The sequence below is a fragment of the Egretta garzetta genome, unplaced genomic scaffold (genome assembly GCF_000687185.1).
Source record: "Egretta garzetta isolate BGI_Z169 unplaced genomic scaffold, ASM68718v1 scaffold16, whole genome shotgun sequence".
In the NCBI taxonomy this organism is placed as follows: domain Eukaryota; kingdom Metazoa; phylum Chordata; class Aves; order Pelecaniformes; family Ardeidae; genus Egretta; species Egretta garzetta.
In genome coordinates, this window is record NW_009260022.1 from 3452676 (window position 1) to 3479521 (window position 26846).

The 26846-nt window shown below is 36.7% G+C and overlaps 1 protein-coding gene across 1 annotated transcript in view; it reads left to right on the top strand.

Moving 5' to 3' along the window:
* MYO3B (myosin IIIB) overlaps nt 1–26846 on the top strand; it is a 202841-nt gene that overhangs the window by 87631 nt on the left and 88364 nt on the right. The window contains exons 11-23 of the mRNA XM_035896172.1: nt 9428–9524; nt 10416–10532; nt 11321–11425; nt 14111–14194; nt 14878–15080; nt 15451–15549; nt 16150–16264; nt 16653–16779; nt 16926–17136; nt 18240–18387; nt 18631–18784; nt 20737–20825; nt 22301–22388. Of these exons, the coding sequence (XP_035752065.1) occupies nt 9428–9524; nt 10416–10532; nt 11321–11425; nt 14111–14194; nt 14878–15080; nt 15451–15549; nt 16150–16264; nt 16653–16779; nt 16926–17136; nt 18240–18387; nt 18631–18784; nt 20737–20825; nt 22301–22388 (1637 nt within the window). The remainder of the gene's footprint in view (nt 1–9427; nt 9525–10415; nt 10533–11320; nt 11426–14110; nt 14195–14877; nt 15081–15450; nt 15550–16149; nt 16265–16652; nt 16780–16925; nt 17137–18239; nt 18388–18630; nt 18785–20736; nt 20826–22300; nt 22389–26846) is intronic.

Consider the following 26846-nt stretch of genomic DNA (forward strand, 5'->3'; position numbering starts at 1 on the left):
AATGGACCTAACTGCTGTTAAAGAATGTCTTTCTGATTGTTGTAGCATTATACTGTGGTATCCTTACTTGTTCTTTGAAGCACAAGCCCACTTTGATCAGGGCTGAGAGCATGCTCAGTGAGGACAAAAATTTAGTGATCATTTACCATTGAAATCTGAAACTTAATGTTCAGAATGATAAAGTGCTGATTTTCCAAAGATTTGGAACTTGATCAAATTGGTACAAACTTTAATGAGATTGCAAAAGCATATCCCTGCAAAATGTCAAGTCTGTGGGCCAGGCAGTTAATACTGGACTACAAATGTAAGATTATTACAAGAGAACCAGCCACCAGGAGCATCTAATTATAATTTTCCCCAGAGGATAGACATAGTCTCATAATAGTAAAGAGGTTGGCTCTGTAATAGGGAGATAGTACCCCCTAGGAAAATTGGTACCAATTAAAAGCCTTTAAAAACTCTGTAATGCATTTATAAAATAATTTTCAATACAGAACCTGACATGCAGAAGAACGCATGACCAGATGGTACTGTAAAAAAATTTACTGGCATTCATTTGTGGTGATGTGTAGAAGTCATCTAAAAGTATAGTCACCACTTCAAAGTAAATAGGTCAATTAAAACCCATGTTGAGGTAAACCTTTCTATTATACCATTGGATTTATGTGCATGCCTTTTCTGTTTATTGATGTGCCCATGACAGGTACAATGAAACGTGCATTAATTCCCTGGTGTTCAGAGATGAAGAAAAGTAGATGCCCTTTTTTAGGAGTATAGCAGCACTACAGATCAATCATTTAAAAGAGAAGTAGCGGAAAATATTCTCAGAGCACAGGCTGAAAATTTCCAGAAACTAGAAAATCATCAGGATGCTGGTGTTAACAGCACTTCTACTGTGAGGGAACCCAGGGAGTAACCAGTGATGACAACTGATCAGGAGGTTTCTGGGTTTTCTCTCATTTGAAAGTCTTCCAGCATCAGTGCTTTGCATGTGCATCTTTTGATTCTTTATTGACTGTGGTTTTTTTAATAAGATCCTCTTTCCAATTGAGCCATGCCAGTTTTGTCTATTTTGGGACATCACTTAAGGTCATTGTGCCTGAGAGCAAGCCTGCAGACTAGAAAGTCAGTGCATTTAGAGGGTATGATGGAGAGATGTGGAGAGCTGATCTAACAGTTCACTGCTACTAAAAAGGAGAGAACTGGCTTCTTTCTCTCATTTTCCCCACAGGTCCCAGAAACAAGCTCATGATGCTGTTTTTATTGCAGCTCCAGTGATTGTCAAAACCTCCTGAGCTAGAACTTCTAAAGTAAGAGAAAAAAACTAAGCCAGCAGAAACAGACAGATAATTTTCTACTCTGTTAGTGATTTGCAGGAGGGTGCCTCAACTGATACAGCTGAAGTAAAGGAGGGAATACTTCACATGACCAGGAGTAAGGGGGGAGAGAGGTAGAAAGAAGCAAGCTGTCCCCTTTTGGCAGGACCATCTGGGTCGACCTCTGGAGCCACAGACTGAAACATCTCTTTACATTCGGTTTCTTTCATTCTCCATTTATAAACTTCTTTGTGTACAGTATAGCTAGGCTTAACTTCAGCACAGTTCTTCATACCTCTGAACTGAAGGGGCATTTCATTGTCCTTGCTGAGCTCAAAGGAGCCTACTGATGCATCTGTTGCTATCATCAGTTTGTCGCCGGCAAACATATTGTTGTCAGTTTGCCATGAGATAACTTAGTAGAGAACTTTTTTATTTCCTTTGAGTTAGAAACTAATAATAAAAAGAAAAGGTTTATGCTAGTAAAAGATTACTTTTAAAATGAAAAATGGCATTAACAATTGCTCCTAATTTTTTTTACTGAAAGAGATGGTCTTTGAAACTTCTTCACCAGCTTTATTTTTTCCCTATATTATTTTCATCAGTGAAATGCAGATATCTCCTATCCTTGTGCAAAAGGTGTTTTCAATTTCAGAAAACCCAGCCAGGATACCCCTCTTTCCACACTTGTAAGGAGGAAGAAGATTTTTTTCTCATCTGTTGGAATCTTTTAGACTGAAATCCTTGAGTCTTGCCATGGTCTTGAGTGAAGCTGAAATTTCAGCATCCTCACTCCACTTGTGCATTGCCTGTTTCTTATATTCTCATGGGGAAAAACTTTGTGAGAAAGTCCAATCAGCATAAGGATGAGCTCCGCATATTATCTTTATCTCTTCTCCATATCCCTTTTATAAGCTATCAGTTAACTGTGCGTATGTGTTGCCTGGTTTCTAACAATACTAATGCTAATTAACAATAATATACTTTTCATTAACAGCTTTGCAGTAGAAGCAGTTATATGAAGTTTAATTTTAAGAAATTCATTTGATGTTAAATAGTCCACTAGTTCTATTTTTATAAAAGTTCTTTAATCCTTAAAAAATGGAGGTTAGAACATCAGAATGTTGCTTCACATGCATTCGTTCCAGCAATGCTGAATTTTTTCTTTCCCATCTATCCTAAAGTCAAATACATCATTACTTTTTAACACATGGATACTTATTTGTAGTTCATCTTGGGAGCCAGAGCACTCTTATTCCCATCAATATATAGCTGCCTTTAGGCAGGAAGCATTTCTTAAAACCAGAAAAGGTGCTGTCACAGACTCTCACTCTTTTTTTTTTTTCTTTTTTTTTCTTTTTTTACTTTACCAATCCTGTACTCACACAAGGACTGTGAAATGCTTTCAGGTTATTCAGATAGTGTCCTCATGTGTAATAACATTGTGAGAACAAGACATATAATTAATTCTTAAAGACTTGTAACTCATGTAGCATTAACTTGCAGAACTGGAAAAAGGTAGGAATCTAAATTACAGTAAGGTGTGGACAACAGAATATGCAAACATTGGTCAGAAATGATAAGCAGAATTATAAAAATGTTTTTGGTATAGTAATAATGAGTGGTGATAAAGATTTTGTGGCTGGTTCTGTAATCTCTAAGAAGAGCACACAAGTCAAGTTGATAGTAATCTCGGTGTATTTCAGGGATAACTTCTTCAAGATAGAGATACATGCGATTGCATGTCAGTAAAATACCAAGAATGTTTAGGTACCCTCTGAATTATAATAGAAAAACATGGTAGAGATTTGTAGTTTATTCATCATTCTCTCTCTGAATTACTGTGTAATGTCTGTTATATCACTTACCCTTAATATTTCTCCCTTCCTCCACTTATGAAACAGCTTTTAATAGCTTTACTTAATACATTATACTTACAAAAAAGAGATAGCAATTTGTCTGAGGCAAGGACTTTGTCTTTTACTTGTTCCATAAAACTGTACTATACTTTTGGTCACTGTAAACCTGTTAATGAAGAGAAACATGCATAATGCCTGAAGCTCTAGACATTTCTTCTTTCATTCTTTCTGCCCTAGAGTCTGGGAAGACTCTAGGGGAAGATACATTACATATTATTGTTAATTCTCACTTAACAGTGAAGATCTGCTCTGTTTGTGTAGATTATATTTTTGTTAAACAGTGTTTGATAATCCATTAAGGGAGTTTATGAGAGAGCGCTGCTCACTTTCCAAATATGCCTTTTGACCTCTTGAACTCATTCGTGTGGTCAGTTGCTTTTTTGATTTGTAGTATGAGAGATTCCAACATCCAGGCTGATTGCCAGCCAGCTGAAGGAAGAAGTCAGAAGGGATTTAGTCTGTTTCCTAATATTCCTAAATGTTAAATGACTCTTTGTGCTATCTACATTGGCAAAATGTAGTGCAAAAAGTGGGCATGTTCTCTGGAGTTTGTTTATAAACATGCAATATTATCCCCATTTTTTTGTCCTTGTCAAGACTAAACCTGTCAAAGCTGGCAGCTGGTTGACTGTTGAAAAAGTTGAAAAATATATGTCAAAACTTCCAAAGTCCTTTAAGCTAGGCAGTATCTCAAGTTCCATAAAAAATATTTAAAAGTACCGTGGAGCTTGTCATGAAGACGTTTAAAAGGGAAACACAAATGCTGTCTATTGTCCCAGCCCTTCCTTGCATAAATTTTGGTGATAACCTCTAGGAAGACTTTCTCAAAATTAAACTTTCCATTTTATTCCATGAAAAAATGAAATATAAAATGTTTTAGTGGCTTTTGAGTAGACATAATGGAAAACTAGAAGATTTTTAATGTTAACTGAAGGTTTGAAAACTACTGACCACCAGCAAAAGTGAATGAAACAAAAATGTTCTGGGTTTCCCCTCCCTTCCCCCCCTTTGAATGTACAACAATTAAGAAATTAATTTATGAACAATCTTAAAATATCAGGTTGCTCTATCCAGTATAACATGCAGGAGAAAATCTAAAAAAAACCAGTTACCACACTGTGAGATGAAGAAATTCAAATGTAGAAGCAGATTTATTAACTGCCTTTTGACTGTGGTAGAAGAGCAGAACATCAAGGAGGAAAATACATGATTAAAAGCCTAGAACTGGAAACAGGGAAGAAGAGTCTTCACAGAATGCATTCTAAAAATTTTGCCCTTGGTAATATTCTTATCAGCCATCTTTCAGAATTTTAGACACTGTGGGTCCCCATGTGGAATTTAGCTGTTCTTTATGGGGAGTTAATGTGGGGGGAGCTACATGAAATGTAGTAGATAAGTCTATAATAAATTTAAGGTAACTAAAATATTTAATAATCACAAGTTGTCATCTACATTTATTTTGTTAGTCCTGTCGATCCAATGTCACAGTAGCTGAAGTTGAGCAAAACCATGGTCTTCTATATTTCTTCAAGTGATTAATAAATCCTGGCTTGAAAATTCTATAATTGATTTGATGTTTGAAAGTTAATGTTGATCAAGTATCAAATACTTTTGGTTATATGGTTCAAAGTGGCAGTTTCACAGTTATCAGCAGCTTTGAAGAGGCCAACTCCAGGCATGGCTCATACTTCTCTTGGATATTTTCCTACAGACTGGGTAGATTATGTTCCCGTCTGTAAACAGGCTTCTTCATAGGAATCAACCAGAAGAGGTCTTCTACCAACCTCTGGTTTCACTTTTAAAGAATGAAAAAACTTAAGCGTTTGCAGGGATAAGGTTTTAAACAAGTTTACTGTAGACAGTAAAGAGTTCAGAGTTTACTGTTTTGGGTCAGTGTGCTACTACTGGTCACCATTTAGAAGTTTGTTTCTGTAACGGGGAACAGACAGTTATGAAACCTTGCATTTTGCAGGATAAAATGCAAAGCTGTACATCAGAAAGGATCAAACTTGAAGAAGCCTGGAAAAAAAAAATTTTAAAAGGCAAAAAAAAATCTAAGCATCTAATAGTTTGAGAAGAACGGGTACATTCAGGCTACTTTGTCAGATACTAGGATGAGACTACTACGGTGGCTTGGCAACTTCCCCCTGCTTATTAGCCAGCTGGATTACAGCAGCAGTTCATGCAAGGAAGTAATTCTTATAACCAGATATCTAGCTTCTCTGCCAGCTCACATTTAGTTTTGAAAGCAATTAACTGGAAGGAACTTGATTGCATCCAGCCAGTAATTTCCTTCGGACTTAGAGATAATAACAGAAACAGTCCTCTGATGCTATACACAATGTAATTTAATGCAATTCTAGCCTTCATCTATATGAATATTAGGCAAAGGAGTTTAAAACTTTTTTCTCTTCTTTTTTTTTTTAAATCACAAAGCTACTGTGGCCCCCAAAAGTGATCCTTGGTCTGATTATAGTGTATGTGTTTTTACTGGAGGTTGCACAGATTTTCGTTATAGCTGCAGCATTTATGTTATAATTAAGGCTGTGTCAGTGTTTCTGTTATGACCTTGCTTCAGCAAAGTTCTCCAGGTTGAAACTTGATGTACAGGAGCAAAATGCGCTCTGCAAGGCACAGGAAATAGGCTGTGTTTCTCTGTGTGGCAGTAACACACTCTCCACTTTTTTCTTTCTCATTGTGTTGAGTATTTTTCTTGTAAATCTCAGTTTGGGTGCAATTAATTTTAAAATTGGCAATAATGTAAAGGGAAAGTACAGAAACAGTTTTTCCTATGTGAGCCCTAGGAAAAAAACCCCAGTAAACATAAATGCTGAGCTTCACCAAGAGGCCAAAGTAAAGGTATACATAAAAGAACGTTAGGGGTGGAGGGGAGAGCGATCAGAGAGGAAGCTTTCCAGTTAACATAAAAATTCTTTGTCTACGCTGCTTTCTTCCTCAGGTTAGACCTGCCAGCAAGATAACTTTTCAATCTAGAAGTCTATGTGGTCCATCTAGGTTTTCCTTCCCCATCATCAGCTTGATAGCAGGGGCATATGTGCATATAGCTGCTTACAATGCACTTCTATTACTATGGCTGGTGTCCAGTACAAAAAGAGGTTATTTTCTTTCAAACTATCTCTTCCACACAAGTAGAACAAATGAATGCTTCCCACCATCTTTATGAAATTGTTCTCCTGAGGGAGAAATGCTTTTTGCCTTTTGCTCTTCCTCCAAAATTCAAGAAAACTCTGTCCCTTCCAGCTATTCCTGCCTGATAAAAAGGCAAAGGGAAGCTCCTTGGGAGGATAGAACCTTTTTCAACAGATAGTGCAGTCATTAGAGTTCTGGAATAAATCTAATGCTGCTCTTCAGATTTGATAAGGTTAGGTACCTTGAGTGAGTGGCCCTTTACGCCACTTTTGTCAGTGAAGAGACTACATCCTCCAGGAGATGATTCAGAACATTGCTGGAACCTTAAGGCAAATAACCTAACACCTTTAATTTTCCTTTTGCTTAGAATTTGTACAGTTTATATGTCATCAGAAAGGAAAGGTAATTGAAAAAATGGCTGATAAGTCTACTTTTTATGCAAAAAATATATCAACAGTTATTTCCCCAATTAAGAGTGTTTCCTTCTGCTTTTTAAGACTTTTTTTTTTCATATTTTAAAAGTAGATTATATTTCTGATGTAGAATTGTGGAAACAATTAAAGGTTACTGTCTGTATTCTTCCTTCCAACTCTGTCAATGTATGTGCAGGACATAGGGTCAGTAGAAAACTGATGAGGCCAGCAGGAGATTTGAAGCTAATGTGATGTTATGCTCCTAATATCCTCTTCCTAATCATGTACTTAGGAAAATGAGTTAAGCACAAGAAAATATATGCACAGAGGTATCTATGTTTTACTTACATTTGACCAAGACCAGTTTCCTTATTTATTTACATAGTGTTAAAAAAACCCCAACTTTCCAATTAAAAATTTGATTCATTTATCACTTGAGAGCAAACAGCAGGAGTTTAATACACAATCAGATAACAGATGAGTTTACAGAGCCATTCTGCAATTAGAGATGCTTAACTTTGAATGTGCCCTCTTCCCTGTCCTCCCTGCACCTCTAGTTACATCCGTACTTGCAGCTTGTTGCAATTTAATATTGTGGCTATGATGGTTTGTTCCAGGAAGAAAAGGCTTCACAAATGAGTTATGTTAAGTACAGTGTCTAGCCATTGCTTTGTTAGTTACATCTCCATGAAGTAAAGCAACTGTTAAAATGTTTGCTTCATTTGTAGGCTGAGGGGCGCTCCCATCTCTAAATGAATTACATTATTTACAAAAGCGTTTTTCTCTGCAGTGAAGTAAGAGGTTGAATTCTGGTTTGAAATGGAAACAATTAGGAAAAACAGTAGTACACTAGGCCACTTACATGCATTCCTACTCCTTTCAAGATCTGGCTTGTCAGCAAAGTGTAACATTCGTGAATATAGTGACTGCTTAAAAAAAATAAAGCCAAAAAGAACACACAATCCACCACCTAATCAAAGATCTGAAAATGCAAAATTTAATTGAATGCAACTTTGAACAAATTCACTCAGTCTCCATGCTGCCCACTGGAAGTAATATCCACTGTAACAGTTTTTCTTTTGCGGCTTCTTATTTGTGTTCTCCTTTCATTTCTTCATATGTACAACATCAAGCAAACTACCATCTCTGGGAATGTAGGATATAAAAATCTAACTGGGACTGTCAGCAAAACCTGCTATGTTCCCACTATTTTGTTTCCTAGCTGACAAAACAGCTTGCACAGTTTTATTTAGGTACAATTCAAATAAACCCTTACAGAATAGTTTTCCAGAACTCATTGAGTAGCTGAAAGTAAATAAGGAAAATGAATAAAAATAGGCATAAAAAAAATCAGGATGTTTAAATGTGATGTGCGATTATCAGTGAAGCTGTACTCATAGCTAACACTATTCTCCTCCTATGTCTTTGTTAGAAGCTTTCCGTGCAATAATTCTTCTGATGATGTAATATGTCTTGAATATGAAAACATTCTATTTCCTGAATGAAAGCTGACTAGCTTCAAATGTAGAAGTGTACATAAACAGGATTCCATGAGTATATGAAGATATGATTAAAGAAAAAAAGACCTGCTATGTCTTCATATTAACCTTGAACATTATAGGTGAACAGTGTTTCCTGCCAAGTCACAGTACCATTCTGTTAGTGCTTGTTTTAATATTTAGCATTGTTTCGGGATGTGTGATCGTGTGATTCCTACTTTCTACATGGCAACCAATGCAGAAACAATCTGTCAGGGACTGTCATTGAGGATCAATGCTAAATGTTACTCAGCAGGATGCAGACTGTATCTCGGTGGGTGTCCTCCTACTATGCTTTGATTATGTTTGTTGTAAAGAAAAGCCTAGTTATGCTTACAGCATTCATATTTCACCCCCTTTGTGGAAGACGTGTTACAGCCTCTTGATTTGTCCCTGTTTCAACAAGATGTGTTGTTTAAAAACATATACACAGCATTTTCAAAGATTCCTTTAGTATAATCTGATTATAAAGGGGTTATGTGACAGTTTGTCTCTGCTGCTTATTGTGTGGCTTAAATCTCTGAGGACAAGCTGACTGAACATCCATACAATTTAGAGTCTGATGGCAGCTGTGGTTCAAAAATGTTTTGGGCCAGATCTAGGGTCATCTGAGGAGGCACTTTGGCATACACCAAGGTAACAGAAGGATTTTATACTACTTACTGCTTCTTATAACTTCATTAGCTGACAATACTATAGGTTGGGGGGCGGGAGGGGGGGGGGGGAGATTTAATTAAACAGAGTGGTAGTCTATTAACTTAGAGCAATAAGGGAAGGAAAAAGGAGGAGAAATTTTTTATACTTTACTGTGTAAGTGGGGAGTAGTAAGCCTACAGATAAATCTTCATCTCTGAGGATTGATAAATAGGTAGGCTTATATATTGTGAAAGAGAAAACAGATGTTACACTGGACAGCAAGCTGACCTATTGCTTTTATAAAAGGATATTTCAAGCAAAAATGTGTATTTCAGAGAGCGTGTCTGTGTTTTCTGCATGACAAAACCACTCACCGATGATTTCCCATTGCCTCTTGATGTTTGCTGTCTTCAATACAGTTTTATAACACTGGTGCTCTACTAATAAACTTCCAGGCATGAACGGATACATACTAGAAGACCTTACCATGTGGATGGAGCTGACATGCACTCTCTGGATGACGATCTGGTAAATCTAGAAGTTCTAGATGAGGTACTGTACTGGCCGAGTAGCCATTTCTGACAACTCTGCTTCACATTTTGCCTGTTTCTGCTTTTTAGGCTTCTTTTAACAGAGTAAGAAGAGTTCCTTCTTGGAAGCTTTTGTCTCAGCGTGGCAACGGAATTGTCTCGTGACTGATCTGCTATCATCACTTTGTTAATATTCTATATAGTGACATAAAAGCAGTAGCAGTGAATCCTATTATGTGGAAGAATTTAATTATGAGCTACGCTAGTCTAAATTATTTTGTGAGTTTCCTAAAATGTGAAGTTTAGTCACGAAGTTCTAGATTTAAGTAATTTTTCCTAAAATTGATGAATTTATATAGAGTAGTATGGTAGCTACAGCTTCTGGATAAAAGGTGATAAAACAATATCAGTTGCATATTTCACTATATCACCTATATGCAGAGTATCTGTAAATTTTGGCTTTGATGATCCTTAAATTGCATGTCAGCCAGAAAAAGACATAATACTAAATTGTGCTACTGTCCTGTTTAAAACAGTCTCTTATTACCACTTAAAATTTAATCCTTGAAAAATTATTATCCTTGTTTCATGGTCAAATAAAAAATGAAATGGAAATGTGCTGTGAAGTGCAGTAATAATGTGCATGGCCATTTTCTCGTCAGAAGGTTTGCTTCTCAGGCTGGTATAACAAAATAGGTGCTAATCTGGAAATAGGGGTTGCCATATAACTTAGCTTTATGGCATTAGCAAGAATTTTGAAAATATTTGTTTGGTTTTGTGATGTTGGCATTTGAAAAGTAATTAGTAACACTTCTAATAAGTATTTCTTAATTAGTGTTCTCAGCATATTTACAAAAATCTTTCTGCCTGGGAAAATACTGTTTAACTATCAAACTTTTTGTAATCTTCTCAGGATACAATTATCCATCAGCTGCAGAAACGCTATGCTGACTTACAAATTTATACTTATGTTGGAGACATTTTAATAGCCTTAAATCCCTTCCAGAATCTCAGCATTTATTCTCCCCAGGTAAGAGAGATTCCAAGCTGTGGACAGTACTGACTTTATATTTTATGTTAACACCACTTGCTAAAATACTTAAATTATGTTGGAAGCTAGGAGCTTCAGTCTTGTTTGATTTCATTCCTTTCTGCTTGGTGGCACAAATTCCACAGGAGGGATGAAGATTACCCCAGCCGCAGCTATGCCTCTTGTCTGGCATTTAGGGCTTTCTTCTGGGAAACAGAAGATGGTTATATGAACCTCCTCATGCTGAGGCTGTCACTTCCTGAAGAATTGCTCTGACTGTTGCGTTATTGTATGTCCTGTGCCATCAGCTGCTGCTTAAAAGAAATAAGTGAATCAAATGCAGTAAAGATAGAGGTGGCTTAATTCCCCACGAATATGAAGACAGGTGGAGCCATAAATCTTAGTGTCCATGGGTGCCTAAAGGTTGCAGGTAGAGGGGCCAAATTTCAGATTCACTGTTATCTTTGAAGGGTTTTTTTGCATAGGTTGGGTATTTCCTTGGTTGAATGCTTGTGTTGGAAATTCTGTTCCTTGTGATACAGTTCTCTTCATTGTCTTGTGAGGGAAACTTGGGAGTGCATTTTAGCTGTTGTAATTTGTGTTCTGGAAGTTGGGCAGTGCCAAGAATTGTCACTGTTCTTCCAGGTGATTCAGTGGAAATTCTGTGGTAAAACAGGCAACTGCCTTCTGCTGAACAGATGGAAGATAGTCACTATCCTCTTTTCAGTTCTTAATTATGTAGTTAGGTCACATATCTTGACTATTGTGTGTTCTTTTTTTAAATTCAGTTTTCCAAGCTTTATCATGGTGTGAAGCGTTCATCAAATCCCCCCCACATATTTGCCTCTGCAGATGCTGCCTACCAAAGTATGGTTACATTCAGCAAAGATCAGGTAAGAATCTGTTCATTTTGGTTTAGATTTCATATTAATCATACTGCCACTATGCTGCATGGCTATGGCTAATGTTCTGTTGTACTTTGGGAAATTTTTTCCTTAAGCCTTTTATTCCTATATCAGGAAAACCAGAGTAGAAATCTAGTCAGGTTTGGGAATTCTGAAGAGGACACAGTGGCATAAAGGAGACTAAAAGGTCAAATAAGGTTAACTTACCAATGTAGTTTCCTGGACACCCATGAAGTCCTGGCAGTTGACACCAGGTGCAGAGTGTTGCTCCACACTCTGATTCTAGCCTGCCTAGCACTAGGTATTGTAATAATTTACACCTATGTAAAATAGGAGGGTCTCAATGTCATAGCAGATTAACAGAGTTTGAACTGCTTTTCCATTGCATAAAGACACTATCAAGCAATGGATAATCAATTCCTTTAACTACAAGTCACAAAATAGGAACCATTAACTGACTCTTTTAGTAAAATATATTAAGGATAGGTCTAATATAAATGTAATAAGGACACAAATCCAATTATATAGCAATTATTTTAGTGAGAATTAAATACCATGGAGTAGAAGCTAGATTTCTTTTTATTACATTGTTAAGATTGTAACTTTGTACTCTTTCTAATTTGATGTGCTGTATGCACATGAATATTGAGGGTTAATAATTGTTTTTATTTTAAAATCCTCCTGATTTTACCCTGTACATCACACAATAATTAATAGAAAATGCTTTTTTAAAATCACAAGTCAGAATAAAATAGAAAAAATCCCGCAATCAGAAAATACCAAGCAAAGTAGACAAATGAAAGAGACATTGAAGATGAGAAAAAGAGTTCTACTGAGTATGTGGAAGTACACTGGCCTGAGAGATGGCTAATACTACTTTAATGGCTTATATGCTCTTTGATGGAGGCATTAAAGAAAACAGGTACTCATGTAGAATAAGTTATGTGAGATCTTGTTATCTGTGGGAAAAAATCAGTTTTGACATCAGCCCATCAGGCTAACTTTGTACATCTTTAATGTATATGTTTCATACCCTTTTAAGAAGTAATTTGCATTTAGAACTAAATCTGTTTCCTATTTTCTGTTTGCAAAGGATTACAGGAGCATATTTATCTTCATTACCTGGCCAATGTTATGTTGGTTCTTCAGGTAAAGGTGCATTAGATACACTGTAGCCAGATCAAAAATGTATTGATTCTGTTTGGTTTATCCATTGAACGTTCCCTTGTATTTTCCTGTGAAGCCTGAAAATTGACTCCAGGTCTAACATTTCTCTTGAAGCTAAAGTCAAGTTCTGGCCAATTCTACAAGAGTTTTATGAGTTCTACAAGAACTCATGGACTTTAACTGTATAAACTGTTGTACATGGCTTCTCTCATCACACAGACAATTAATTTAGGTATCATAACCCTGTAAATTCATCACTGGGTTATCTGTTTCCAAGAACAAAAGTACCCAACAAGAAGCAAATAAATGAGCTGCAAATATCATATTGCAGGCATTATTTAGAGTCAATCCCTGCACCTGCTGTCAGACACCACAAGACACCACCAGAGAACTGCTACATCTTTCAAACCTTTTCACAAAACTCAGTTCTGTGTCATTGCATCATGAGTTTTAGGACCTTATATCTTCTCCCAGCCAAGAATCTTGTATGTTCACAGTGTGGTGCAAATAATTTTGAGGTGTTTGCATAAAACCACACAAATTATGCAACTGATCAGTGTTAAAATTTAATTGTATGTCAGTTGATACTTAAGTAGACTAATATTTGTACTGGTGACCCATAGAACACATGAAAAAAAGGGAAAATAATAAATGTTGTTAGAATTCTTCCTTGCTGTGATCTGAAATTTTCACGCTTCAGTGTTCAGGTGTGAACTGGCCTTCAAGGTGTACTGGCCTTCTACTTCCATCTTGTCCATAAGCATTACAGTGGAGAGGAGGATACCAAGTGATTTAGACCATTCTGTCTAATCCCTGAGTCTGGAAGCCATTTGGAGAGCCTATAAAGTACCATGTGTTAAAGACTGCTGACTCAGGAGGAAGATGGATACGTTCTCCCAGAATCATCCAATGAACAGATACTCTTCTGAAATGTTTAGATACTAGTTTGCTATTCTAGCTTGAATATCAGCATCACCTACAGAATATCCTCTCTAAACAGCAGCAAGAATTTAAGATTATTTTTAAAGCCAGGAGCAGGCTTTTGGTCAGTGTATTAAATACAGCTGTACCCTGTGTTTCATGTTAGTTCATATGAAGTCAATGCAGTGAGCTCAGATGCACTGTTGAATTATGTCACATCAACTTTGCTGTGGCAATTTTCTGAGTTTTAAGCATTTGAAACAAGCTGCATATGTGCATAGTGTGTGTTAACTTGTAGATGCGGTCACTTGTTTGTGTGTCTTACCCCTTAGAAATTCAATCACTGCTTCACACATATGCACATTGCTATCAGGCATTGTGAGATGCATTTTAGTAATCTAGGGAATAAATTATTACACTGAGCCTTTGCTGATCTTTCCTTTCAGAAGGGAGTTGAGAGAGTTGACCCTTAAAGTATTTTGTAGTATTTTGGTACTAAACATGAAATAACAGATAGGAGCAGTAATAGCTGAAATCGACCATGTGGTGAGCTGTGCACCTAACTGTTTTGTTTTGTGTGTTCAGTGCATTATCATCAGTGGGGAAAGTGGTGCTGGAAAGACGGAAAGTGCCCATCTGATTGTCCAACATTTGACCTTCTTGGGAAAGGTATTTCTTGGCCAATCATGTAAAACTATGAACAAATCCTCCCAACCTCACCCTCAATTTCCACTTTATTTAATCTTGAATATTTAAAGCCGTCCATGTGAATTTACCCACTTGAGTTAGGGACGTAGTAGTCATGCACATGAGAATATTGAATTAAGATAGTAGAATATGACCTACATCAAGCCATTTGGTATTTTTTAAAAGAGAAGGTGCCAGGTCCCAAGTGTTCAGTGCCTGTAATTATCTACAGCGTTTATCACATACACCATTGTTCATTTATGCAATAAAGAATGACAGATCTTGCTATGGCTCTAATCTTAGCAGGTCTTATACATTTAAATGTTATGAGTAATGCTATTAGTGCAAAAATGATGGTGAAGTCAAGTGTGTAAGGTTAACCTTAAGTAGAAGTGTTTAGGTTTTGATAGTTTTGATACTCTAATTATATGACACCTCAGAGGCAGAACAATTGCAGAGAAGGAAGAACCTGTTTTTTCCTACCTGTGGGAGAGTTCCTCATCAATTTGTTGGCCCTGTTGTTGTACAAGTAGAAAGGTTAACACAGTATCATAAGTTCATACAAGCATGAGAAAGGGTTGCTATGCTTCTGAAGCAAGAGTTGGATGGTGGGTAAGCAATTTATTCTTTTAATGATCCTTCTGATCTGTATCTATTCTGTCAAGGCCAACAACCGTGCGTTGCGTGAGAAAATTCTTCAGGTGAATCCTCTGGTTGAAGCATTTGGGAATGCCTGCACTGCCATCAATGACAACTCAAGTCGCTTTGGAAAATATCTGGAAATGATGTTTACGCCCACAGGAGCTGTAATGGGGGCAAAGATTTCTGAATATCTACTTGAAAAATCAAGGGTCATAAAACAGGCTGTGTAGGTATATTAATTGTCTATCGTTTCACATTTATATGATGTTTGGATGCTGTTTAATTCTCCAGAATTATTTATTTTAAATGCTTTTGCGTCTTCTGCTAAAGCAGTGATCCTTTTCACAGTGCTGTGATGACAAAAATAGTCAGTAAGGTACTTTTGGAGTGGAAGCCAGAGCTGCTTCATTCTTTGGAGAAATACTGTAGTTGTCTGGGTTTTCTGTGTTTCGCAGCTGTTGATCCTACACCATTAAAACAAGTGGGAGATTTGCTACCTACTTCAGTAAGCTCATGATAAGAACTTCTCCTTTTACATTTTACAAGATGCCACAAGAATAACCACGTGTACTTTAAAAGGATCCTTTTTTTTCCAGGGGAGAGAAAAATTTCCATATATTTTATTATATTTATGCTGGCCTTTATCATCAGAAGAAACTTTCTGAATATAGACTTCCTGATAAAAAGCCTCCCAGGTAACTATCACTCGCTTGTTTTAACTGCTTGTTGTAATTAGCTATTGATCAGCTCTTGCTTTCGATATGATGCTTTAAAATCTCTCTTAATCCTCCATCCCTTAAGGATCTTTTTTAATCCTCCCAAGCAAAGAAGAGGATGGACAATAAGGCATTACATTATTTGTATTTGTTTGAGAACTTGAACTATTTAAAGAGGAGGAGGAAGAATCAATCTTACTATTATGTAGATATTCTGTCATACTGTCAAATCAGGACAATTGCCTTATGATTTCTTACTGTAACGGTTCAGTAAGAACCCAGAATATGCTTTGGAGTTGTGTTTTTTAATTGGTATTTGTACTGTGAATGCATCTGATCTGTATTGGGTGAGGGGATGTGTGTGAAATGTTGGGAACACTATAATAGATATTAACAAAGAATAAGCAGAAGTTAGTGCAACAGAAACAAAAATGTCTTATGAATTAGCACCAAATTATATAATTGGAAGATATCAAAATAAATGTTCTTTCCAGTTACTGAGGTACTTGCATTGAAGTCACTGGAGGTTGTACTGGCCTATCTGCTAGTGTGGTACTGTCTTTCTCCCACTCTGTTTAGATATATTGATAATGAAACTGGAAGAGTAATGCATGATATTGTTACTAAAGATTCCTATGGAAGGCAATTTGAAGCGATTCAGCATTGCTTTAGAATTATAGGATTCACTGACGAGGTAAGAGATCCACTTGCTAAACCATTATTGATCTCCTTTATAAAAAACACCTCCAGCACTGCCTGTGACAGGCTGCCATTTGGTTTTGTGTATGCACACCTGTGCCACAGAATCTCTCTTATGACAGAAGTGAACTGTGAAAGCATGACCACGCACTTGGAAGCCAAGACCAGCCTGAGGTCTGGGTACTCAGGCAAGTCCATTCACAGTTCTGTATCATGCTGTTTTCTGTGTCAATAGGAGCTTACCTGAATTTGTAGAACTTCGTCTCAGAGCTAGCTACAAGCTTAAATAGACATTCGAGAGCCCACCTTTTTCTTTCATAGCCTAAATATGATCTATATATCTAATTGTATTCCTTAATGAGGCTTCTTATCATCTTTTACAGGAAGTGTACTCAGTGTACAGAATTCTCACTGGAATCTTAAATACTGGAAATATTGAGTTTGCTGCCATTTCTTCACAACACCAAACAGATAAAAGTGAGGTTCCCAACCCAGAAGCCTTAGATAATGGTAAATACATTTTAACATTGTCAGTTCTCTAAACACAATTTGACAGTATTTGTGAGAATTTCTTAACTCGTGGTAATAGTTGGGCCATGCTGGTGATTTCCACTGCATAATCATGTTGGTGTATCTTTTTTTACCCTGTCTTTTAGCTGCTGCACTACTAAGTATTGGGTCAGAAGAACTTCAAGAGGCCCTAACCTCCCACTGTGTTGTAACACGAGGGGAGACTATTATCCGAACAAACACTGTGGACAAAGCAGCTGACGTGCGAGATGCCATGTCTAAAGCACTTTATGGCCGTCTCTTCAGCTGGATCGTAAATCGTATTAATACTCTGCTTCAGCCAGATAAAAATATATGGCAAGTTACACATCACTGAATCATGTGTATTTACTGTGCATGTGTCTTTGATGGGTTCATCCATTTGTATATTTTTGATTTTGCAGAAAGGGTGCTGTGTTTATTTTGGCTAAGGCTTCAAAATGGCTTTCATGCTGTGATACTGAATTCTGTTTCCAGTACATTAACCCCAACATTTTCAAAGAGCTATGTGGAATTTAGCTACTGAAGTCAATGGAAATTGGATGGTTAAAATGCTGTACAAATCTTTAAAAAGATGCTTCCTATGTAGTGAACATTAAAATCATACTGAAGGCTGGTAAATAATTGGAGTACACTGAAAAACTTTAGTATGTATTCACAGTCCTTACAGGCCTCCTGCTTTTGTAAGCTAGTAATAAATACATATCTTGGATTATTATTGTGCTGCTACTTGAGATGTAAGTGATGATTTTTTTTATTCTTCATAATTACAGAAGTGTTCATGTTGTGCATCCTTATGATTTCAATGTCAGGTACTGATCTGGCTGCTTTGGTCTTTTCAAGCAGCTGTAGAGATTTCTAGAAACAAGGGAATCCCTTAGATGACATGAAAATGTCTCTGATCTAAGATGTCTACTTGGCACTTCACTATATCATATAGACACATCCTCATCCATACTTGCAGTTCTAATAGTGACTGTGCTATGAGTATACTTGAGCTAGCACATGGGCTCCTTAACAGTCCAGCTTGTAGCAGCAGCAGACTTGGTAATTATTCTTCTGAGTATAGCAAAACCATACTATTAAAACTAGACACCTCTTGTCTACCTGGAGGAGCAGACGATAGATTTTATTTGGGATCTGCCTATTGAAAGCTCTTGTTTTAATATGGCTGCTAAGCATCTGTTACTATATACCTATGATTCTCCAGGCTGCTTTGTGGAAATTTGCAAGAAGCAAGTGGAAAACAAAAGTGTTAATGATGCTGAACAAATGCACAAGTTGTCTTAGGTTCAAACACACTTTTTATCCTCTTGGTTTTGCAGCAGATTAAATCAATTATGCAATCTTAGTTGCCATGTTTATTTTTATTTTAACTTGGTGTTGCCCATGATGAATTTTGTTTGTATTTTCACTTGCAGCAATGCTGAAAATGGGATGAATGTTGGGATACTAGACATATTCGGATTTGAGAACTTTGCAAGAAATTCCTTTGAACAGCTGTGCATAAATATCGCTAATGAACAGATCCAGTTTTATTTCAATCAACATATCTTTGCACTTGAGCAGGTAAATTCAACTCTGATGAGGTCTAGTTGAATCAGCCATCCTGAACCATACATCATATTCAGGAGTACATTATAAACTATGAAATGGGTATGTCATTTAAATGCCATATAATGACATCTTTCAGTTGAAGTTTTGTAAATAATGTTGTTGGAGCCCATAGGGTATTACTGTGCATCATAAATGTCCTAATGATGATGTTGGTTTTACTGGTTCAATATTAAAACTGTGCTGGTGACTTTGTAGATGGAATATCAGAGTGAGGGCATTGATGCTACTACAGTGGAGTATGAGGACAACCGTCCACTTCTAGATATGTTCCTCCAGAAACCCATGGGTCTCCTGTCTCTACTGGATGAAGAAAGTAGATTTCCTCAGGCAACAGACCTAACTTTAGTTGGTATGTGCAAACAAGAATTCTGGGAAATAAGAAATATATTTTGAGAGGGTGGAATGGCGTATTTACTCAAGTTTTATTAGCCTAGTTGTCCTGGTGTTGCCATGCTATTTCATTTGACATTTTGAGTATATTTTTCATTGTACTTCATCATTTTTCTCTGCTTAAGTGTTTTCTGTTCTTTTTATATTGCAAAAGTTATCTTGTATATCAGATGCCGTCTTATTGTCTTTCCAGTGTTACAAGGAAATAACCTGTGTCTTTTCCCTGTATGTGAGGTACATCAAGCAGCATTTATCCCCATTTACTGAAGGGATGGCTGAGACATAGTAGAATCTTGTGTCTAGGACCACCCTGTGAGCAGCATTAGAGTAAAATTTAGATCTCCCAGACTCCTAGGCCCATGTTTATCCAATTAGAAAATACTGCTTCACTCCAGATTATCTCATCATAAATAGAAAGTGTGTGTTATTTCTGGTGTGCCATCTGGCTGAAAATTTCCCTTCCTTTGTGCATATTTTACATATATTTTAACAAATCTTGGTGCCAACTTTAAAACGTGCAGTGCATGCCATGTTTAAAACTGTTGTCTTGCTTTTATTTACTAGAGCTACATTTTTACATGCAATATGAAACAGAGAGTTCCAGTTCCTTCAATGGAATGTGCAGCAAAGACTCAAATTGTTAGTGAGAGAACAATAACAGCTGCATGATGTATATCTAAGATTTTTCACTTCTGCTAGGCTGGGGTGAAACTTGAATTTAGGTCACAGGTAGAATGAATGCTATGGTTTCATTCCAGTCCTCATTTGTCTATTAAGCCTGTGTGCCTCCCTGTGGGTCATATAAATCAGTTAATACTGTATATTGAACTTACACTTTCACAGAGACACTTTCTTTGGTCCAGTGCCAATCAGTCTTACTGCTGATCTGTACACAGTACAGCAGGATCCCTCGAGGAGACAGCAAAGCGGGATATTTTGCCCTCTCCAGATGTGCTAGACAATCACTAATTCCACCTCCTTTCCCCCAAAATTCCAAACTTGGTTCTTTTTGCTTTAAATACAAGCTTGATTAAATTTTAATAGAAAGAAAAACCTAACACAAAATATTCATGGATTCTAACATTAGAAAAAACATTTTGATAATATTTTCTGACCTACACAACATGACAGAGAATTTTATCAATTAATTCTGGCCTCAGGTCTCTAGTTGCTTGTTCAGATAAAGAAATATAATAGCAAGTTTTACAGTATCAGTGCTAATTTAATTACAAATTATTAAAGAGCATACAAAATATCACAGGGCATAAATGACATTTTTCTTAGAAAGTGATGTTTGTTTTTCTGTCAGCTCTTTAGAGGTTGTCACAGGAAACAGAAAGCCTCTTTCAAAGATGTTTTAGATAGAAGCTTCTTTCTTTCTAGGAGTACAAAGGTAAATGAGAGATGGTCCCAGCCTGAAGACATTAACGTATACTTAAAACATGATGCACAAACTAAATGAATGGAGAAAGGAAGACAGGGAAAATACAAATAATAGGCATTTAAGCAAGCAAGATATATGCACAGCTTTGAATGTACATAATTGAAATAAATCCACCCCAAACCCTATATATATATATGTAAGCAAATTCAAAGCAAAATATGAAAAGTCATCATACCTTCTAATTGGCCCCTCTTATTTGATAGTTTTCCATGCACAAAACTATCCACAAGCAGTGGGATTTGAAAGACAGTCTTTCTGGGCTAGTTTAGAATGAGCTGTTCCATTCTGAAGTGGCAGCTTGGAAGAAAGCACAGAGAAGCTGGCACACAGCTATTTCTGAGCTATCTGATAATATATGTGTTTACAGTAGTTCTGGCTTCTTGAGCAGCAAACTGTCCCTAATTGGGATGAAGATTTTACTTAGTCATTCTAAGTCACTTACATCAACGTCTCTTCTCAATGTCTAGATAAATTTGAAGATAATTTACGATGCAAATATTTTTGGAGGCCAAAAGGAGTAGAACTCTCTTTTGGTATTCAGCACTATGCTGGAAAGGTAAGATCTTGTGATTTTTATTTAGTTAAACAATAGTGTACGGCCATTATTTATTTTATCCAAAGTTTCTGCCTTATGATTTTTTTTTCTTATTTTAAGAGACAAAATGATAAAGTTTACAGAAACCTAGAATCTGTGATAAAATTTTCATGTGTAGTAGTTCATTTTGGAACCTATCCATAGGGCTCTTTCACAAATTCTGTAGACAGTAACCACCTTTTATTCTGAAAGAAATCTGGCACCAAAACCACCATTACTACAATAATTCCAAAGGAACAATTCTCTGGAGCCAGAACAGGCACCACGATCATTAACATAGTGTGAATAGTTCTGTGCGTGAGTGTATATAAGTATAGGAATAAAACGCAATGTAAAACAGCATCTGTAATAGAACTTAAAGTCCTATAGAGAGCATTGGAAAGACTGGAGCTAGCTAGCACAGATGTTTTCTTGTACTGTGTAGCACCTAACTTCTTTTGTTCTCAGCAGTTCATTTGTTACTTTATATGGGGAATAACAGTCCACTTGTTTCACATATCGTCCGCTTTGCTTGTGATTTCAGGTCCAAATCTTTGTTTATAAACAAAATCAAAATGAAATAGCCATGTTTTATATAGTTATCAATGAAGTCTCTTCTCTAGCTCATTATAAGACTTCAAAATTTTAAGATCTGTTCTAGTAAACTTTGTCCAGCTTTCTGGCTTGTTAAGAATAACTGTAAAATTTCACACAGGTTTAGTAAATTCTTTGTACCATATGGCCAAGTCATAAAAACACTACTGGCCAGTTCTCTAGTGCAGGAGAACATTCAGTTTCTGTGTAAACTAATGGACTCCAGTGGAATTATGCTAGTGATAATAAAACATGTCTAAAAAATGACTGTAATTTAAAAAAAAATAAAAAGTTAAACAAAATTAACTGATTCTTATATGAATACAAATAGGCAGGCATTAATTTCTAATAAAAACAATTAAAATACTTGAAATACATGAATGTTTTGTTTTCCTACTATGTGAGAAGCCTATTTTAATTTACCTAGATGTGCAACTTACTCCTGTTCCTCCAACAGGTCTAGTCATAGATTTCAAGTTTGGTGCAGACAACAAACAGATGATGACAACCTTTCTTATTTCATATGTAAACTCTCAACTTAAGCTTTAATGAGGTATCTCGGTTATATTGCATCATGTATACCATAGTCTGACATGCCAAAGCATAATACAACATGATTTAAGCCATTTAACCCAATCTGATGTACAGTGACGTGTAGGTGCTGTTTATAGCCAGTTCACATTCTGAAGACACTGCTGTAGCTGTACCCTTTTAAGGTACCCTTTGCAGATAATTCATTGGCTTGTCAGAGCCAAACTAACTGGTATACTCGGTCATCTCGACTGTTCACATTTTAAAGAACATAGTATTTTTTTGGTAACCCTTTTTGGCAACTTTTCTGATTCATGGTGATACCATGCTAGGTATTATATGATGCCTGTGCATTTTTTGAGAAGAACAGAGAGAACAAACTTCTTCAGCAGCTCTTCTCTAGCCCGTTAACAAAAACAGGTACTTTCTGCACGTCTTTACTAACATTGCAACCTCTTCAGCTACCTACTTCTCTAAAACTCTGTTTCTGGGCAATTTTTTTATTCTTTTTTCGGCTCTGCTCTTTTAAAGTTTCCTATGAAGGATCTAATGAGTAATCTGCTTTCCTCTCAGCTATAACATGCTTAAATGAAGGGGGATATAGTTTAAGATGGAGTAGGATTGGTTTGTGCCCAAATGGGGAACAAAGAATCTTTGTGTCTATCTCTGACATTTGAATCCGTGTTAAACTGGTAAAAGAGATTCTTTTAGTCATGCTGGATGGATCAAGCAAAGCAAAAAAGAGAGCTCACATCTGATCAAATGTGCCTCCACACCCCTCTTTACTAGCCATTTTATACCTTGGAGCTATTGTCAGAATGAAGTAGATTAGGTGCTTTGTCCCAGTTATCAGTCACAGTTATTGTAAATATTACACTTCTGATTTTATTGCTATTTTTAAATCAGAATGCTGATGCAAACTTCTCCTCCTCTGGCTTTTTAGAGATATTTTCAGTGAGAGGAGCACTGAACTTGGGTATTTTGCCCAAGATGCATAAAAGGTTCAGTAAGAAGATACTTCTTATTGCAGTAATGTATAGTTAACATGTTGGTGTATTTCCACTTTTTTGTTTTGTCTCTTACATTTCTTCCTTGTTTCCTGTTTATGTGAATTGTGTGCTTTCTGCCTTCCATTATAGAACATTTACCTCTCCATGAAGAGCACACAGCAAGTTGAGCGTTGTCTGTATTTCTGTCAAGCTGGTACAGGACATCCTGTTAAAAAAATTAATGTGCATATGCTCCTGTGCATGGTGTTATAAGAATACCTTAAAACCCTTATGTCATTTTTATTTTTTAAAAGTCTTTGTGATTTTCTATTTTTTCCAGCTGTCTAATGTAATTGGCACTCACATCCTGTGCTGGGGCCTCTGTGTCCTAAAATCAGATTGTTGCCAGGTTTGGTTTTGGCAGCTTGCAAGATAAATGAAAGGTTTGGCTGAGAACAGAAGGTATTGCTGGCAATGCTGCTTCATCTCTGCTCAGTGAAGAAAGATAATGCTATTTTCTTAACTTTCTACAAAGGGGCTTTTGTAAACAAAAGAATAGTGACTGTATAAATGTCCCATCATACTCTGTCCTTGCCTCTTAGCCCTCTTCCTTCCACTCAACATGTGCCTCATTTCTAGATCAAACCAGAAAAAATACAGATTAAGATTCATAATATTGATACAATTTTCTCCAGCTTTTTGTAGATAACTGACTGACGTGAAAGTTAATAATTTACATGGAAGCCATATTGCATCTTTCCAGGTAACCCTGACTTGAAATGAGCCTTCTGCCAGTATCTCTGGTGTTTTGTTTGAAGATGAGTGACAGCACATTCTCACATCTGCTTGCAACTAGCTCTGGAATTTGCAGCGTAGGTGGTTTTTGCCAAGCAGCAATCTCCAATGTGTATAATAGTCACTAGGTGGTGCTATTCCAGAAGCAAGAGGGAATTTGAGACTGGTAACATTGGTCTGACAATTACTGAAAATGTAGTTCTTAAATACCAGTAAGAACAAAAAGATGCCTTTCCCACCCTGAGAAGATCCTCTGTTTGAAGTATATTTATATAACTGTCATGTCTTCTGCTGTCAAAAACTGAGCAGCAGCAAGAAAATAAATATTAAAAAGACTAAATTTTTTTACTAATTTAAGATCATGTTAATCCCTGTAATTTATCAAATATACTTATCCCCTCTTAACAAATGCTTCTTCAGTAGCAGACCGTGTAGTTTAAAGGGCCAGAAATTAACAGCAGGACATTAAATATACATTTGTAATAGTAATTTATGGTTAAGAGAGTGCACTATTACGGATACGAGACCAGAACTTTAACATTCTGGCACTAATTTTGTAGGGTGTACAGCATGTTTTGTCATCTTTCAGTGGAAATTTATGGACATACAGCACATTTTGGAATCTATTTGCACTTTCTAGAGACCTTTAACCTCAAAACTGAATGAACATATTCTGGTTTAACCTACCAATTCTCCCAATTGCTTCCATATTTGTCACTTTTTCCTACAGACACAGCTTCTTGTGCTAAGAATTCTGTACATTCTGAATTTAAAATAGAATTTACTCCAGATACAAGAGAGAAGTAGACAGTTTAAAAAAAAAAAAAGTTGCCACTACTCAGTTGAATATGCATGTTCCCATTCAGATATAATGTATTCCTGTTCGTCTCTATTTTTAGTTTATCACTGTTGCAGCTAACGCATCAGAGAGGAAAGGAGTCATGTGATCCAGAAAATAGACTCCCCTTGTAAGAGAAGAGAGCTTTAATTGATAAAATTAAGGAGAGCCTTGGTACGTTCACTAGTGATGTCAGTGAGGAGTCAGACCACTTGACTCATTGTCCTGATATTCAGGAATTTTTGCAGCATCACCTTTAAGTGGTGGTACCATCAAACTCCTTGGGCAAAGCACCACTGGGGCTCCCTCTTCCACTTTTCTTCTCTCGTTCCTTATGTTCTCCAGCTGACCAGATCATGCTGGTGGGATAGGAAGGTGTGTTAGAGGGGCTTCATCTTCTCAGAAGAACTGCCACACAACATGATTCTGTACTCTTGAAATATAATATCTGCAGACTTTTTTCCCCTTCTGTGAGTCACAGACCTTTAGAGCTTTTGTCAGGGTTGCTCTGCTCTGTCTTAGGTCCTTGCTGGAGAGAGGGGGAAGAGTTGCCACCTAGAGGGAGGGAAGGGGAAATCCTCCAGCCTTCCCACCACCAGAGCAGAGACGCTGGGAAACTTGCCTGTCCTAGCTCTGAGGATCTGTAGGGGCTGGGCTTGGCTGGGTGGAATAAATACAGATCTGAGTACTGTTACTGCTACAGCAACATCATGTCTAATAATTTTGTTGGCATTGGATATTGCTCACATACTCAGAGTGATATAGTATCAATATATTAACCACTGCTGATAAACACTTCTTGTTCATGCTGCCTAGGTATTTGAGCATAATCTGTCAAAGAGAACTGGGATGAAATTTTCACAAACTTCACTGAAGAGTTAGGATAGTGATGTTTTAACAAGGGAATTTTTTTTGTCCAAAATAGGAAGAAAATAAATTCTTCTTCAAAAACAAATTAATTATAATTAGCCTGCCTAAAGGTCATTTCTCCTCCTCAGTATTGATTTTTAGTCTGTGTTCTTTGTGCCTTTCAGTCTCCAACCCTGCTTACAGCCTCAGACAAAATGTAATTATAAACAATGTACGTAAAAATAAACCCAAATGAACAACTAATGGACCATGTGCTGACAGAGAATGTGAAAAAAATGTTTCAAGCTTTCTTTATGCACACTAAAGAACACAAGAACTAGGGCCTTTTGCAAAATCACTTTAAAGAACTGCTTTTTACCACTCTTTGGTGACAAGAGTACCATTTCAAGATTTTGGCGGTAACTGTGATAGTAGCTGATTCCTCATGAAGAGTCAGAAACTGAGGGAAACAAATTGATTTTCTTGCATTTCAGTCCCATGAGCAGTTACTACTGGGCATAGACTGAAATCTTGGCCAGTTAAAATCGTAGATGCTTTGCCATTGTTTTCAGTGGAACCACGATTTGACCTGTCATGTTTGTCACTGTGCACTCCTTTTGAGGACAAGCCCTTCCTCTAGTGGTAGGTAGCGGCAGGCCTCTTCAGGCTTCTATGCACTGAAATAGAGCATGTTTCCATTTGGGCTTAGCGGATTTTTTTCTTAATTAATTCCACACATCACAATAGAGCAAAAGACTTAAATGCATCTTAATTTTACTAATTTATCCTACAATAAAATCTTTTTATAATGGCACTTTTGTGTTAGTATTTTCACTTTTAACAGATAACTGCAGGCGCTCTAAGTCAAATGAATCGGAAACAAAGCCATTGTAATTATAATCTCTCTACTTAAAGATGAATCAGAATTTATATTTTGTAAGAATTTGGGTCAAGTTAATGGAAGCTATATATTTTCACTCAGGACACAGAGGCTTTCCTCCTTCTAACTGGTCCATATGTTAAAAGCATATAAAAAGTAATCGGTTTTGCTTTGCTGCCAGTGTGTTGTGTGCAAAGAGAGGCTTTAAACCACAGCTGTGCAACGTAACAATTGTGAACTTCACTGGGTTGCAGATGTGGGACATCAGTAAACTAAATTAAATGTAGCTTAACTGAGTTTGAGAGGTAGAGTGTTGGATTACTTTTGATTTAGTTTTTCAATTGAGCATTTTACAGTTAGAGTGTTTCTTTTCATATCCTAAGGTTTTGTGTCATATGACAAATGCAGTACACAGATACTCACAAGACTTGCTAGCAGTATGATCCAAAACATGCCCTAAAATAGCCCTAAAAATGGAACTCATATAGAAACAGAACCATCTATCAGATCAAAGTTAAGCTCTCAGT